General features: G+C 36.1%; 1 protein-coding gene across 6 annotated transcripts in view; it reads left to right on the top strand.

The window, feature by feature from the left end:
• FBXW11 (F-box and WD repeat domain containing 11) overlaps nt 1–17,211 on the top strand; it is a 140,587-nt gene that overhangs the window by 35,057 nt on the left and 88,319 nt on the right. For 3 of the 6 annotated variants that reach the window (XM_036884711.2, XM_036884710.2, XM_036884712.2), the window contains one exon: nt 2,339–2,440. The exons of the other annotated variants lie outside the window; for them this stretch is intronic. In XM_036884711.2, coding sequence (XP_036740606.1) covers nt 2,339–2,440 — 102 coding nt within the window. The remainder of the gene's footprint in view (nt 1–2,338; nt 2,441–17,211) is intronic. 6 annotated transcript variants of the gene reach the window in all.

Below are 17,211 nucleotides of genomic sequence, written 5' to 3'. Positions count from 1 at the left end.
AGTTTCTTCACCTTTAAAACCAAGAGTGGAAGTTTGGATTAAATGAACTTTTACTTCTCAGTCTATGATTTTTTAATTTATTAAATGTGATAATTTGTCCCTTTCTTTAAGTTTTGGGTTCCAAGTTGCTAGCAGAATCCAATCAGGGTATACAGTACCATATATTTCATGGTTTTTACCCTTTAAGGCAGATACATGCTAAACATTGCAGAGGGAAGCTGTTTTTACTGAATAAATGAAAATTGATTTGCTGCTGAGCTTCATTGCGGAATGCAAATGTAATCCTTAAACTCTATTCTCAGATCTGAGTGATTCTGTGATTTGAGTAACTACAGATTCCAAAAAGAAACTTAGATTGAACTACAAGGATGTTGAGAGTTTATTTAAATAAATAATGTATGTAATCTACACATACAATATGTTTGGGTCTTTTCTCTGCCTATCTACTTCTGATACATGCCTGATGTAAATGTTCTTTTAGTAAGTATTTACTAGATATCTCTGGATAGAAAATATTTTGTAGTGGAAAGATAAGTTTTCTTAGACTCAGAGTAGGATTAACTTCTAGTCCTTAATTCTGCCATCAATGAGCCAGTGTTTTCTTGCACTTTGGACAAGTGGCTGTTTCAGCAAATCAAGCTCTCCTTTCCTGACCCTTGGTTTCCTCGAGTAAAATAGAATAATACCAGTTTCACAAGGATTTTTTTGAGGGTGTCAGCTGTGTAGCGTACAACAAAAGTTCGATAAATGGCAGCTATTAACAAACATTTATTCAACATCTTCTGTGCTGCTTACTCTGTGAAAGTGTTGACGTGACAAACTGCGTGGATTATCACTTTTCACTGTGTTGACTATGGTAAGCTTTGGAATAAAGGCACGCACTGGAAATATATGGCATTTTCATTGTTACCAAAAAGCAACTTAGTTTTTTATTCCATTTGCTTCCTCTGGCTTTGCATTCTTCCAGTGCCTTTTCTAGGTAATCTCAGTACTTTAATGACATTATAGAAGAGAAGTAACTAGTAAGTAGTAGATGCTGAATAGGAGCCTAGGTCTATCTGATTTCAGTATAGTGGTATTTGTTTATATTATAGTTGAGGTGACCACAGAATTTATCTGCCAAACTGAAATACTTTTGAGAGTGAAGGTTATGCTGGGACCATAAATGTAAACCTGGACTGCCCAAGAAAAATGATGTTTGACCATCCCAATTAAAGCCTAGGATAAGCAAGTTTATCAGGTCAGGTCTAAGACTTCTGGAGTATTTTGCTTGAAACCAAACACCCACATTCAATTTTTTTGCATGATTATTCATTTTGCCATAGTAAAGTAATTAACCTTAGGTCTGAAAAAGTACTTAATACTATAATCTGATGATTTTAAAATACTAGCCATAATGCATATGTTCATTTTTATATTTCATTTTTTTTTCTTAATTCCCTTAAAACGACTAAGTTTTTAAAAGAGAATAGGAATGGGTAAATGAAATAAACTTTTAATTCTTACTCGTGTCAAATGAACTTTGTAAACAAAAGTCCAAAATGAAAATCATGATGTTCCAAAGGTTTTTTTTTTTTGGAAGGTAGATATGTGGATGACATTGAAAATCAGATGTGTTTATATCAGCTCTTGTATTGCCTGTGTCTATCAATCTATCACTCATCTTTCTGGTTCCTTTTGCCTTATGTCCCTAGGTCTCCTGTGATTTTATTTAGGGAAGTGCAAAACTATCCACACAATAAAAATTTAGGTGATAGAAGTTTTTAATAGAGGCATCATAGTCTTGTGGAATGAATGTGGGTTTTCATAGCAGACAAACCAAGGTTTGAAATTCTGGCTCTCCCCTCCTTTGCTGTGTGTCCTTGTGCAAATGACTTAACTTCTGAGCCTTAGTTTCTTTACTGTGGTGTGGGAATTAGAAGTCACATTTAAGGTGCCTGGCACGTGTAGGTGATGTAATGATGGCAGTTATAATTGTATGACATGGACCCAGACACTTGTATGAAGTTAAAGTCACAGTCCCACCACTAATCTTGTTTTACACTCAAACTTTCACAGTTCCCTTGAGTGGGTTTTCATTTAAACACTCTCTCTCTCCCTCTTGATTCTGTTCACTGTATCCTGAGGAATTAGGTGGCAGCAGAAACCTCCTTTCCATAGGACAGAAAGTGGGCCCTCTCCCAAGGTTTAGTAAGTTGTCTGGAATCACCATCCCTGATCTCCAAACTGTCAAGGGTGCACCCCCTGTCCAACTAACATTCAAGTTGCCTGTGTGAAGGAGTGATTTGTTGCGGCCTCTAACTGCTTCTTCTCTTCCTTCCTTTTTGTCATCCTGCAGTGTTCTGTGCCAAGGTCTTTGTGGCTAGGCTGCGCCAACCTGGTAGAGAGCATGTGCGCACTGAGTTGCCTGCAGAGCATGCCCAGTGTCAGATGTCTCCAGGTGCCTCTCTTCTTTCTTGTTGTAAATGTGTTTTTTACGTATGCCATGAACATTTGTTGAAACTTGCAGTAGTGTGTTTAATCCAATGTTAAGTCTGCTAAATGTTCTGTGTAACCCTCTGCTTTCCTCCAGCCTGGGTGTCCCACACGGAGGAGTTAGTACCAAGAGGGGCTCTTCTGAGTAAATGGGTCTTCGGCTGGGCCCTGTTCTGCTCCTCTTTTTCTGCTCCTACTTTTTATTCTTTTCCCCTACCTTCAAGTTGTGATTCTTATGTTTAACAGTTGTGCATGTGCCCCCTCCCGCCACCAAACCTGACGTTTTCCATTTGGCTACTTTTAACAGTTCTTTGGACTTGGGAGGGTTTCATGATTGAAGTGGTGATTTTTCTATTTTGAAACTCATCCTTTTGGCCTGCTTTCTCTCCCTCCAAAAAAGGAGTCAGGAGGGATTCACTAACGTTATAAAGCCTCAAATTGAAGTTTATAAAGATCACAGCTTTATGCTGCTGCCAATAACTGTCAGTTTGGGCCACTTCTCAAAGGCCAGATCTGACACCTGTCCTCAGGGTCCAGCCAGTTTTCCAGGCTGAGGCTGGCAGAGAATTCCACAGATAAAAGTAAAACTTTGAGGGGGGTGGGTCTGGGAAGGGGATGCTCAGGAAAAAACTGTTAGCAGGAATGTAGCTGGACTGACCTCATTTGTTGGAATAGAGTCTAAGATGGCCAAAGCAGAAAACATTGTGGTTCTATTGGGAAAGCTCTGTTTTAGAGAAAGTATGTATTTAATTAAGTATGGTTTCAGTAGCAATATTCAATTTTCATCACTGCATATTCCAGACACCTAGATATATCTTTAAAAAACAATATTAAATTCTTGGCATTTTGATGAGACTGCCCTGTCTTAGGAAAATACTATAAAATCAGGAAATGAGTTAGAGGGATATTATTGATAGCATGGGTGACTTTCCTATTCTCACGGTTGTCTTTCTATTCATGTTTACAGTCTTTAAATGGAGCTGGGGAGCTAGGAAGGAGGAAAATTTCCTTCATATTGGGATTGTGCTTTTTTTTTTTTTTACTTACAAACATTCTGAATAGCATTGGTGTGGTTATTGATACAAATTGCTTTCCTTGGAAAACTTTTGGAGCCTCACTGACACAATTAACTAGACAGTGAATTCAGTATACGATGCAATTGTCTTAGAGTCTGTATAAGAAGGTGGGCTACAACGCTTAGGCTCCAGGAAGTAGGTGTTCAGTGACGCTCCAGTGTAATGTGTGTATATATATATTTTTTTCAAAGAAGAAATTGTTTTTTTTATTTGGATAATTCAGGGTAGTATGCAACTGTAAAATAAGAAGTATGAAGTATATTGGAACAGTTCCTTTTTTTTTTTTTGGTGTAATGTGTATTTATCTTTGGGAAAATAGCTTCCCTGCATGCGATGTAACTAACAAAATATCCTTGAAATGGCAGACATTATTGCTTATGTTGTTCTTGGTGCTAAACAATAGATATTTGCATTATAGTAATAGTATATCTATCTGAAAATGCTGCTTTAAATGTTACAGTTTATTTTTATTAGACTGATCCAGTTTTTTCCAAAAATTTAAGTAGAGGAGAATTGTAGTTGTTAATGAGGTCTGGAAGTGCAGATTCTTTTCATTGTATTTGGCTAAAAGTAACTGACCAATGGAAAGCATCATGCAATATATTTTAGTAACAGTATTGAGAAATCTCTGGAGGTGGGGTGAGTGGGAGGAAATATGTTGTTGAAAATGGAAGCTCAAGGGTGTTAAAAGTTCTTTGATACAGTAAAAATTCTTTAAGAGAAATAAAGAGTAAACTTTGCTGCGATTGGACCTTGAAGTAGGTTGAAATAATGAATAATATTCACTGATAGTTGAATGGAACAAATACTGTCTTTAGAGGTATATAGGAATTTTGTTTACTTAAGGTTTTTTCCCCCCATATATAACTGAGTGTGCCACACAATAAAATGAAGTATATACTCAGCTGATTGGAATTAGCAAATCATTACTGTTTTGTTCCATTTGTGAATGGAAAGTAAACATGTATTCATGAACATGGAGGATTTCTTTCCTCTCTGCTCATTAGTTTTGTGTATTACATGAACATGTGTTCTTCCTAGCTCCAGTCTCCAAACACTGCTAAAATTTAGGGACTTAATTTGAGTTTGAGCTTTCAAAAATGCCTGTTGCTTATATACTACATTTTTGGTTTATCATAAAGGTGACTGTTGCTTGGCATTTAATAATCAACTAGCCCATTTAATAAGGCCCCAGAAGAGAAGGGCTGGTTTACTTTGCTAGGCTGTGGAGTTGCAGGAAAGGGTCCCCATTAAAATTACCAAACTGGACACATTAACAATTGTAACTTTAGCCAATTAGCCTATCTATATGTCCAAATTAGTGTACCTTCTGAAAAGTAGGAGTTAAAAATATAGTAGTTGCCTCTAGGCATAATGCAGTCCCTCTAGTTTCTGCCATCTGTGAGAAGGGAAAAAGGATAGCAGAGGCTTTAAAAATAAAATCACTCATTTACCTCAATAAAGCAGTTTAAAAAAAAAATCACATACCACCAAGCTGTACCTGGTGCTGCATGTATATTACCTTTGTGATAACCCAGTGAGGTAGGTGTTAATTAATTCTTGTTTTTCAGATGTGGAAACTGAGTCTCAGAGGTGATACATGTGGTTGGACCTAAGTTAATAATTACATAGGTATGAAGTGGTGGAGCTGGCATTTTGAACCCCAGATTTGCTTGATGCAAAATTAATTTTTATTCCTCTACACTAGAATGCTTCTATTTCTGGAGTTTTCCAATTTCTGGAAAAAAGTTTTGTTTGTGAAAACTTTTACTATTGAGATATCTGGTGTGTGGCTTGTTTAGTCATTTTATTTATTTAAAAAGAAAAAAACCCCCACCAAGTATCTGGAGGAAAAATTGTATTCCCCTTGCCAAAGTGAATCCTCCTGAAATCTTTAAGCTAGCGAGACTTGTTAATGGTGTTTCTGCATATTTAATTCCATGAATATTTACTGAGCAGTTGGTATGTACCAGGGCCTATACTGGTGCTGGGCTTGTAAAGATGAACAATACAGACTTGTTCCCTGCTCTCAAGGAGCCCATTGTGGTAAGCAGGCTTGTGAACAAAATTCCAGAATGAACCACAAATGAAGTCTGTGTGTGTGTGTGTGGTAAACTCTCAAGTTAACATACAGTATATGTGCTTTTAAAAAAAATGTGAACCAGTTTTAACTGCCACTAACCCTCAGTATTTTTAAGAACCATTGAACTGAAATACCTGTATATGTCTCTTAACCAAGCTGAACTGAATTTGAATCAGTATTTCACTTAGTTCATATATCCAGATTTAACCAGTTGGTTGTTAGATCAGATAATCAAGAGTTAGACCATGTAGAGTATTTGTTAAGACCCCAAGACTCCTATGGTGCAAAGTAGTACCAATGTCAATAATAGTGTGTATCATTTTATTTTCCACCTTCTTTCTATGTGTTGGGCCCTGGGCACTAGGTTATCTCACTTAATCCTTATGGAGAACTTACCTGTTATGGCTCTTCTGTATATGAAGTTACAGAATTGAATTGACTTGCCTGAGGCTGCACGTTATTTAAGTGGCAGTACTGAGTTATGAACCTAAGTCTGGAAAACTGCAAAGCCAATGTTCTAGTCACCATGCTATAGTAACATAAACTTGGCAAGTGCCGTTTTTTAAGTTGAAACCAATTTCCCTTTATTTTTAGTGTTAAAAGTTGAAGGCTAACTCACCGGAAAGTAGAGGTTCTATGTAGTGGACTGACAAGTTTTCTTGGGAATGCCATTTGCAAGCTCTCAGCTGGGGAGGGCATTAGTGATAAGCTTTTCTCAAGAGTAGAACTGATTTCTTGGAATGACAGCAAGGATCAAGCTTCAGTCAGTGCCTCCTTCCTGGCTCTAGTGTGTATAGTGTTAGGCAATAACTAATACAACTTCTTGACAGCTGCCTTTTTTGTTTCTTTTCTTACGTATAGTGAGCCAAAAAGGTAGCATTCTCAAACCTAGCTACCAACATAAGACAGAATATTTTTTACAGAAAATAGCTTGGTAGAAAGAACCTTGGCTCTGGAGCAGACAAACCTCAATTCACGTCTTCTGCCTGCTGCTTAACAATTCTGTGACACTAGGCAAGTTATTTAACTTCATACTGAACTTCAGTTTCCTCATCCTTAAAAAATGGAAATTAGTAGGAAATCTACCTACAGGGTTTTATAAAGTAGAGGAAAATAACAGCTACCCCTTACTTTATTGCCTACTTTTGAGAGAACAAAAATCCCTTTCTCTCATCACTTGTTCCTTATTCCCTCCCTATTCCAGATGAGGGAATTCTAGTCTTAAGAGTCTTAGATTCCAAGGCAGGATAACATTACCCTTATATTGGGCATGTGATGTGCCGTGGCTCCTCCGTCAGGAGTTCTCCTTTTGTTCACAGCTATCTCCTTAACGTCAGACATGGCTGTCCCAGTTGTCTTTGTCTCCTAATGAGCTTTGGAGATTTATCATCTCTTGGTTTTTTGTTTTTGAAAATTTTTTATTGAAGTATAGTTGACATACATTAGCTTCAGGTGTACAACATAGTGATTCAGCATTTATATACATTATGAAATGCTCACCATGGTGAGTGTAGTTGCCATCTGTTACTATAACAAAGTTATTAAAATACTATTGACTATATTCTCTATGCTGTACTTAATCATTTCTTGTTGATTATCCTACTGCCGATAATTGGGCCTGCCTATCTAGGGCCAATAATGGGAAAGCTTGGAGTAACCTTTTGAGTTGTCCAATAATAGACTCTGTAATATTTTATGAACATTAAAAAACACATTTTTTCCCCTTTATAAGGAAGTTTTCGAAGTACAGTTATTTAAAAAAAATCCATTGGCAATCTCACCACCCAGAGAGAATATTTATTGCTATTTTAGGGTCTGTCTTGCTCCTGCCTGTTGGGCAGAGAGGAATCCACAAAATTGTCCAGGTTCTTTATGTTCTTATGGTGATGATAATGATTATAACAGTGGTATTTTAAGTGCCCATGGGATTTCAGAGTCTGACTTTGGAGTCACTAGAGGGGTAAAGGAGGGCCTAGCATAGTACCCTCTCCCATTTCTACCTTACCTGGAATAGCTCTGGATTTATTTGTATTATATAGCATGGCTCTCCATAAGATTTTATGTAAACAGTTATACCATGGAAATTTCCGGGCACACACAGAAGAAAGAAACATTCAACTCAGACTTGAACAATTTTCAAAATTATGCTATTCTTAGTTTAACTTTCTCCTCCATCTTTTTTTTTCTGGGGCATTTTAAAGCAAATCTAAGATGACTTTTTGGATGAAAAGGGAGTTTGACAAATCACTTATGTCAGCATTTAAAAAATTGTAAACAAGATTCAAAGAATTAAACATTATTGGTACTGAGGGTTATAAAAGACATGTAAAATTTCTTTCCACCTCAGTTTACACTTCCCAAAGTATCACTTAAAAATTTCCCCATATCTTTTTACACAAAAGCTGGAAAAAAATTACAAATAGAAACATACTTTACATATTATTTTTCAATTAATAATTCTCAGTAATATTATATGTAAGCATAAAATATTTTATGTATCTAATGTATATTTTCAGTAATAAAATTCAAAACAATATACCTTGATCATCTTTTCATATCAGCATATAAAACTCTACTCTTTTTTTATTTTTTATTTTATTTTATTTTATTTATTTTATTTTAGTAGATAATTATTTTTTATTGAAGGGTAGTTGACACACAGTATTACATTAGTTTCAGGTGTACAACACAGTGATTCAACATTTATATACATGATAATTCTGGCTACCAGCTATCACCATACAAAGTTGTTAAAATAGTTTGACTATATTCCTTATGCTATACATTACATCCTGGTTACTTATTTATTTTACAATTGGAAGTGTGTACTTTTTTTTTTTTTTTTGAGAGGGCATCTCTCATATTTATTGATCAAATGGTTAACAACAATAAAATTCTGTATAGGGGAGTCAATGCTCAATGCACAATCATTAATTCACCCCAAGCCTGATTTTCATCAGTCTCCAATCTTCTGAAGCGTAACAAACAAGTTCTTACATGGAGAACAAATTCTTACATAGTGAATAAGTTACATGGTGAACAGTACAAGGGCATTCATCACAGAAACTTTCAGTTTTGCTCATGCATTATGAACTATAAACAGTCAGTTCAAATATGAATACTCATTTGATTTTTATACTTGATTTATATGTGGATACCACATTTCTCTCTTTATTATTATTATTATTTCTAATAAAATGCTGAAGTGGTAGGTAGATACAAGATAAAGGTAGAAAACATAGTTTAGTGTTGTAAGAGAGCAAATGTAGATGATCAGGTGTGTGCCTGTAGACTATGTGTTAATCCAAGCTAGACAAGGGCAATAAAACATCCACGTATGCAGAAGATTTCTCTCAGAACAGGGGGGGTGAGGTTCTAAGCCTTACCTCTGTTGATCCCCAGTTTCTCACCTGATGGCCCCCCTGCGACTGTGCCTGTCTTAGGTTGTTCCTCCCTTGAGGAATCTTACCCGTCTGTGGCTAACCAGTCATCTTCCGGGGCCATACAGGGAAATGTAAAGTTGGTAAGTGAGAGAGAAGCCTTATTGTTTGAAAAGGTTAGCTTTTGACTTCTTTGCAGATTTATGCCCTGTGGCTTCTATGCCCAGCCTTTGTCTTGAGGTATCTTTATCACTTGGAAGAATTATGATACTCGGTTAATTCGATATGAGGCATGAATTCTATTTAAGGGTTGTAATTAGGAAGGAAGAAGAAAAGCTATAGAAGTAGCAGGCGGAAGAAAACTTGGGAAGATTGATTATTTCTTTGACATATCTTCTTGTAGAGTAACTTAAGCATGTATAGGTTTTAAACTACTAATTAAATTGCGCACACACATTAACATAATAGGAGTACAGTTACATAACCAAAGCAGACCTATAATTACCAGCCATCTCCAGTGAAACCAAGAAAACCAGTTAGGCACCTTAGGCATTTGTGAAAACTTATGTATGATATAGTGGATATTGTTCAACTGAACTTGAACAGTCTGAGAGAAATCAGACAAATTAAAACAACCCATTCCTGGTGACTGTTCACATCCCGTATGTTCTTTTAACAGTAGATAGTCTGTAGTTGTAAGATCTTGGAGCGCTACAATTTGCACTTCTCCTAATTCTTGGTTGAGTTCCAACAGTTTAGATCCAGTCAAATTTGTTGTTTTACTATATGCACAGGCCAGCTTAGATATCTCCTTCTTCATTCCCATGGCAAGTCCAGGAACCAGTGGGATGAGTGCATCTACAGCTGTAGCAGTGCGTGGATTTTTGTTGGGGTTTTTTGATGATCATCTTCTGGTATGAGTCTTCCAGAGAGTGCTGATGTTGGAAGTTCTTTTTCATACCGTATCTTAGTTCATTTTCGGGGTAGCCAAATTAGGCTTTGATCCTCTGTATAAACACAAACAGACCCTTTGCCTACACTTTTATATGCCCTTTGTACCATTGTGTAGAACTCATTGGAGGTCACCACACAGGAACTGCCTTTTTGTTTGTTTGTTTGTTATCGTTAATCTACACTTACATGACGAATATTATGTTTACTAGGCTCTCCCCTATACCAGGTCCCCCCTATAAACCCCTTTACAGTCACTGTCCATCAGCATAGCAAAATGTTGTAGAATCACTACTTGTCTTCTCTGTGTTGTACAGCCCTCCCCTTTCTCCCACCACCCCCATGCTTGCTAAACTTAATACCCCCCTTCTTATTCCACCCCCCTTATCCCTCCCTACCCACCCATCCTCCCCACCCACCCATCCTTCCCAGTCCCTTTCCCTTTGGTACTTGTTAGTCCATTCTTGAGTTCTGTGATTCTGCTGCTGTTTTGTTCCTTCAGTTTTTCCTTTGTTCTTATACTCCACAGATGAGTGAAATCATTTGGTATTTCTCTTTCTCCGCTTGGCTTATTTCACTGAGCATAATACCTTCCAGCTCCATCCATGTTGCTGCAAATAAAACCCTACTCTTTTTTATAGATGCAAGAATATTCCATCATTTGACTTTATCACTGTTAAAATATAGCCAGTTCCCTGTTGAAGGAACTTCAGGATTCAGTTTTTTTGTATCACAGCACTTCAGTAATTTCATTGAACATGTATCTCTAGGCTTTATGATTATGGCTATAGAATAATTACTTAGAAGTACAATTGCTTGGTCAAAGAATATCATTGTCTTATTATTAATTAAATTATCTGTATACAGAAAAGTATCCCTTCACCCCAGCCCCCAAACAAATGTTAACAATTTGTTGTCTATCATTGCATGTGTGGGTTTTTGTTTTGTTTCGCTATAGGAAGATAATGTAGCCCTATGATTACAGGTATTTTCCCTTTTTTTTTTTAATAGGGAAAACGGGCCTACATGGGAAATACCACAATGAACTTACTTTAGTTCATTTACTTAACATTATATTACAGACATGTTCTGAGATTCATAAAGTCTAACTCTTTCACCAGTGATACTTTTATCATTCATAGATTTGGTGGGTGTTGTGTGAGGGATAGGAGTACAGTTTTTTTTTTTTTTACTTCTGGAATTATGTATAGAATTCAAATGTATAGAATACATTTTTTAATTGAACATATAGAATATATATAGAAAAGTGCAGAAATCTTCATTGTATGGCTCTGGCTCAGTAATTTATCACAAAGTGACAGTGCTTTATTTTGCTAAATTGTTTTCATGGAGGGTGGACCACTTTATAGACTGGTCATTGCCATAAGCTCTGGATATCATTTTAAAATGTTTTAAGTCTTTTTTTTCCATACAACACAGTGGTTCAACAGTTACCCATATTAAATCCTCTCCCACTCTAGTGCTGTTACTGTCAACATAGAAAGATGTTACAGAATCATTTACTATATTCTCCATGCTGTACTACTCTCCCTGTGACCAGCTTATATTGATTGAGAATTTTTGTGCCCCTTTATCCCCCTCACCTTCCCTGACTCCCACCCCAACCCCCTCCCCCATGGTAACCACTAGTCACTTCTCAGTGTCTGTGAGTCTGCTGCTGTTCCTTCTGCTTTGCTTTGTTTTTCTATTCCAGAAATAAGTGAAATCATATGGTATTTGTCTTTCTCTGCCTAAGGCTTACTTTTAAAATGTTATAAAAAATAACCTACACTTGTTCAGAATTAAACCACTAATAGTGACATAATGAATTAAGACTTTGTACCATCATTTTAAATCACAGTATAACATTACTGATTTTAAGAACCCTCCCTCTGTATCAGGACTGTTTCTAATTTTTGAGACATTTGAAGTCGTGTTGAGTAGAACATTATAGGCTTCTGTGATCATTATTCCTTAGGTATAAGAATTAAAACTTGGTTGGGGTGGGGGATGGGACTGGAAGGGAGAGATCAAACTTTTCTGTATACAGATAATAAATAATAAAACACTAATAAGCACCTTAAAACACTTTAGGTTGCTAGATTTGTGCTTATTAGAGGTTGGGTCATATTATATTCGTAAAAGCAGTAGATGGGAGATTCCCTTTTCATATTCCTTAGATGGTATTTTTGTATTTCTTTGCTGTTTTTGTGGATGAACATGTTAAACTAATATGTTAATATACAACATTGTAATGTACATTAGTGGTAGTGAGCTGGAAACATATGTACACACATTTATTGGCCATTTCTGTTTATTGTTTAATGAGTTATTTCTTCATGCCTTTTCTCCATTTTTCCACCTGGTTTATTTTTAATCTGATTTGTAGGAACTCTTCATGTATTAAATACAGTAGCTCTGTTATTTATTGCAGATACTTTCCCCAATTTGACATTTGCCTTTCACTTTTATTTATAATGCTTTTGCTTTCAAGAATGTTTTGAAGGAATTTTTACTTTTTATGTAGTCACATTTACCCCTTCCTTTACTGTTCCTGTAGTGGTTTATGGCTTATGGCTTTATGTCTTATATTAAAATCTTTCAGTGCCTCTGTAATTTATTTTGGTATATCCTATGAATTAGGGATTTACATTCTTTCTAAATGTCCAGTTTGTTCTCTGTGTAACTATTTACTGATCTAACCTTTTCCCATTGCATTGAAATCATATGCTCGTTTCACTTCCTGTATCCAGTGATGCCCACTCACAGTCTTTTTAAAGATTTTGCTGTTGTTTACTTCCCTATTATCATCATCAGTACCACCGTCTGTGGTCTGCATGTTCTCTCATTCTGTCTTTGCCACATAATGTTAGTTTCAAAGTGCCTTGTTAGTAATTACAGGCTTTGAAACCGATTGGTTTTAACATTTTTCTGAAAGAGTGATTTTTCTCTGTTCTTACTGTGAATTGAAATTTTGTTTATCATTTGTATGTAATATTTTCTGAAAACAGTGAGGGTGATTTGATCTAAGAATTTGAGGCAGCAGAAAAGCAGCAAGTCAATTCATAGTTTAGAGAAAGTTCTAATGATAGATAGCACAGTGCCTGGCATATAGTACTAGAACCTCAAGAAGTCACATACATTGCCTATGAAAGAGAGCCTCCTCTATGGGAAAATTAAAATTACACCTTGTTTTACTAAACAGTTTTAATTTATGGTCTCCAGTGTGCATGATCATGATTTAATTTTAGTGTATTAAATTTTTATGTATACTTATAATTAATTCTTTAGGTTACATTAATCATTGGAAAAATTGAGTCAGGATAAGAACTTTTTAATGCCTTTCAACTTGGACCAAATGTCTACCAAAAAGGTTATTCTGATGTACATTACAGTAGTCTCCCCTTATCCATAATAGGGGGTATATGTTCCAAGACCCCCCAGTGGGTGCCTGAAGCTGCAGGTAATACCAAACACTATATATTGTTTTTTCCTATGGTAAAGTTTAAGTTATAAATTAGGCACAGTAAGAGATTAAGAACAATAACTAATAACAAAATAGAACAGTTGCAACAGTACCATAACAGTTATGTAAATGTGGTCTCTCTCTCCCTCTCAAAATACCTTATTGTATTGTACTCACTTTTATTATGATAACTCAAGATGATAAAATGCCTGTGTGATGAGATAAAGTGAGGTAACTGATGTAGTTACTGTGACGTGGCATTAGGCTATATCTACTTCCCAATTGTGGTTGACCATGGGTAACTGAAACTATGGATAAGTGGGGATTACTGTATTTTGAGCAATATGTGATTCTAATAGAAATAAATGTCTATTATAGAAAACTGGAAAACATAGGAAAGCACAAAGACTAAATTAAAAATCACTGTTTGTTTACTTGTTTTTTCTTTAAGCAACAAATATTTATGGATGCTCCTGCTACGAGCCAGGAATTAATGTAAGGCCTGGGAATAAAGGAGTGCACAAAGCAGACAAAAAAACCACTCTGGGGTGGGTGGGAAGGGAGGGATAGGAGGATTAAGGGGCATTATGATTAGCACACATAATATAGGAGGCGCACAGGGAAGGAAGTATAGCACAGAAAAGACAAGTAGTGACTCTGTAGCATCTTACTGTGCAGATGAACAGTGATTGTAATGGGGCATGTGGTGGGGATTTTTGATAATAGGGGGAATGTAGTAACCACAATGTTGCTCATGTGAAACCCGAGCATAATATTGTCTATCAATGATACCTTAATAAAAAGATAAATTAAACAAAAAAAACGAAAAAGCCACTCTGTTTTGGAACCTTAATTCTTTTTTTTTTTATTAAAGTATCATTGATAGACAATCTTACGAGGTTTTCACATGAACACCATTGTGGTTTCAACACTCCACCCATGTTATTGAGTCCTCAACTCCACCCCCCCACCCATTACAGTCACTGTCTATCAGCATAGTAAGATGCTATAGAGTCAAGTTGTCTTCTCTGTGCTGTACTGCCTTTTCCGTGACCTACCTATATTGTGATTGCTAATTATAATGCCTCTTAATCTACTTCTCCCTCCTTCCCTCCCCACCCACCCTTCTCAACCCATTCCCTTTGGTAAACGCTAGTTCCTTTTTGAAGTCTGAGCCTGCTACTGTTTTGTTGCTTCAGTTTTGCTCTGTTGTTATACTCCATAGATGAATGAAATCACTTGGTACTTGCCTTTCTCCACCTGGCTTATTTCATTGAGCATAATACCCTGTAGCCCCATCCATATTGTTGCAAATGGTAGAATTTGTTTTATTTTTATGGGTGAGTAATATTTCGTGTATATGTACTACATCTTTATCCATTCATCTATTGATGGACACTTAGGTTGCTTCCATATCTTGACTATTGTAAATAGTGCTGTGATAAACATAGGGGTTACATATGTCTTTTCGAATCAGGGATCTTGTTTTCTTCAAGTAAATTCTTAGGAGAGTGGAATTACTGGGTCAAATGGTATTTCTATTTTGAGTTTTTTGAGGAACCTCCATACTGCTTTCCATAGTGGCTGCACCAGTTTACATTACCATCAACAGTGGAGGAGAGTTACCTTTTCTCTACATCCTTGCCAGCATTTGTTGTTTCTTGTCTGTTGGATGTTGGCCATCCTAACTGCTGTGAGGTGAAAATCTCATTCTGGTTTTAATTTGCATTTCCCTGATAATGAGTTGTGTGGAGGATTTTTTCATGTGCCTGATGGTCATTCAGATTTCTTCTTTGAAGAAGTGTCCATTCAGATCCTCTGCCCATTTTTTAATCGGGTTATTTGCTTTTTGGGTGTTGAGGTGTGTGAGTTCTTTATATATTTTGGATGTTAATCCCTTGTTGGATAAGTCATTTATGAATATATTCTCCCATATTGTAGGATGCCTTTTTGTTCTGCTGATGGTGTCCTTTGCTGTACAGAAGCTTTTTTAGTTTGCTGTAGTCTCATTTGTTCATTTTTGCTTCTGTTTGCCTTGCCCTAGGGAATGTTTTTAGGAAAAAATGGCTCATACTTACATTCAAGAGATTTTTGCCTGTGTTTTCTTCTAAGAGTTTTATGGTTTCATGACTTACATTCAGGTCTTTGATCCATTTCAGTCTGTTCTGTTCCATTGATCTATGGGTCTGTTCTTGTCCCAGTACCAAATTGTTTTGATTAGTGTGGCTTTGTAGTAGAGCGTGAAGGTAGGGTGCATCATCTGCCTAGCTTTATTCTTCCTTTTCAGGGTTGCTTTGGCTATTTAGGGTCTTCTGTGGTTCCATGTGAATTTTAGAACTATTTGTTCTAGTTTGTTGAAGAATGCTGTTGGTATTTTGATAAGGATTGCATTGAATCTGTAGATTGCTTTAGGTAGGATGGCCATTTTGACAATATTAATTATTCCTATCCATGAGCACATAATGTATTTCCATTTATTGGTGACTACTTTAATTTCTCTAATGAGAGTTTTGCAGTTTTCAGGGTATAGGTCTTTCACTTCCTTGGCTAGGTTTATTCCTAGGTATTTTATTCTTTTTGATCCAATTGTAAATGGAGTTGTTTTCCTGGTTTCTCTTTTCTGCTAGTTCATTGTTAGTATATAGGGATGCAACAGATTTCTGTGTATTAATTTTTTATTCTCTAACTTTGCTGAATTCAGTTATTCTAGTAGTTTTTGGGTGGATTCTTCAGGGTTTCTATGTACAGTATCTTGTCATCTGCAAACAGTGACAGTTTTACTTATCAGTCTGTATGTCTTTTATTTCTTCGTGTTGTCTGATAGTAGTGGCTAAGATCTCTAGCATGTTCAGTGAAAGTGGGGAGAGTGTGTATCCTTGTCTTGTTCCTGATCTTACAGGAAAAGCTTTCAGCTTTTCCCCATTAAGTGTGATGTTGGCTGTGTGTTTGTTGTATATGGCCTTTATTATGTTGAGGTCCTTGCCCTCTATACCCGTTTTGTTGAGAGTTTTTATTATGAATGGATGTTGAATTTTGTCAAATGCTTTTCAGTATCTATTGAGATGATCATGTGATTTTTGTCCTTTTTGTTGATGTGGTGTATAATGTTGTTCTATTTTCAAATATTGTACCATCCTTGTATCCCTGGAATAAATCCTACTTGGTCGTGATGGATGATCTTTTTGATGTATTTTTGAATTCGGTTTGCTAACATTTTGTTGAGTATTTTTGCATCTATATTCATCAGGGATATTGGTCTGTTATTTTCTTTTTTTGTGTTGTCTTTGATTTTGGTATTAGAGTGATGCTGGCCTCGTAGAATGAGTTTGGAAGTATTCTCTCCTCTTCTACTTTTTGGAAAACTTTAAAGAGGATGGGTATTAGCTCTTTTTTAAATGTTTGATAAAATTCAGCTGTGAAGCTATCTGTACCAGGCTGTTTTGTTCTTAGGTAGTTTTTTGATTTCCAATCAGTTTCATTACTGGTAATTGGTTTGTTCAGATTTTGTTTCTTCCTAGGTCAGTCTTGGAAGGCTGTGTTTTTCTAGGAAGTTGTCTATTTCTTCTAGGTTATCCAATATGTGGGCATGTAATTTTTCATAGTATTCTCTAATAATTCTTTGTATTTCCCTGGTGTCCATAGTTATTTTTCCTTTTTCTTTTCTGATTCTGGTTACATGTTGTGCACTCCCTTTTTTTCCTGATAAGTGTGGCTAGGGGGTTATCTATTTTATTTGGTTTCTGAAAGAACCAGCTCCTGGTTTCATTGGTTATTTTTATT

Source organism: Manis pentadactyla, chromosome 2 (genome assembly GCF_030020395.1).
Source record: "Manis pentadactyla isolate mManPen7 chromosome 2, mManPen7.hap1, whole genome shotgun sequence".
Taxonomy (NCBI): domain Eukaryota; kingdom Metazoa; phylum Chordata; class Mammalia; order Pholidota; family Manidae; genus Manis; species Manis pentadactyla.
Note: the sequence above shows the minus strand (reverse complement) of the source record. Positions and strands in the feature narration are given on the sequence as shown.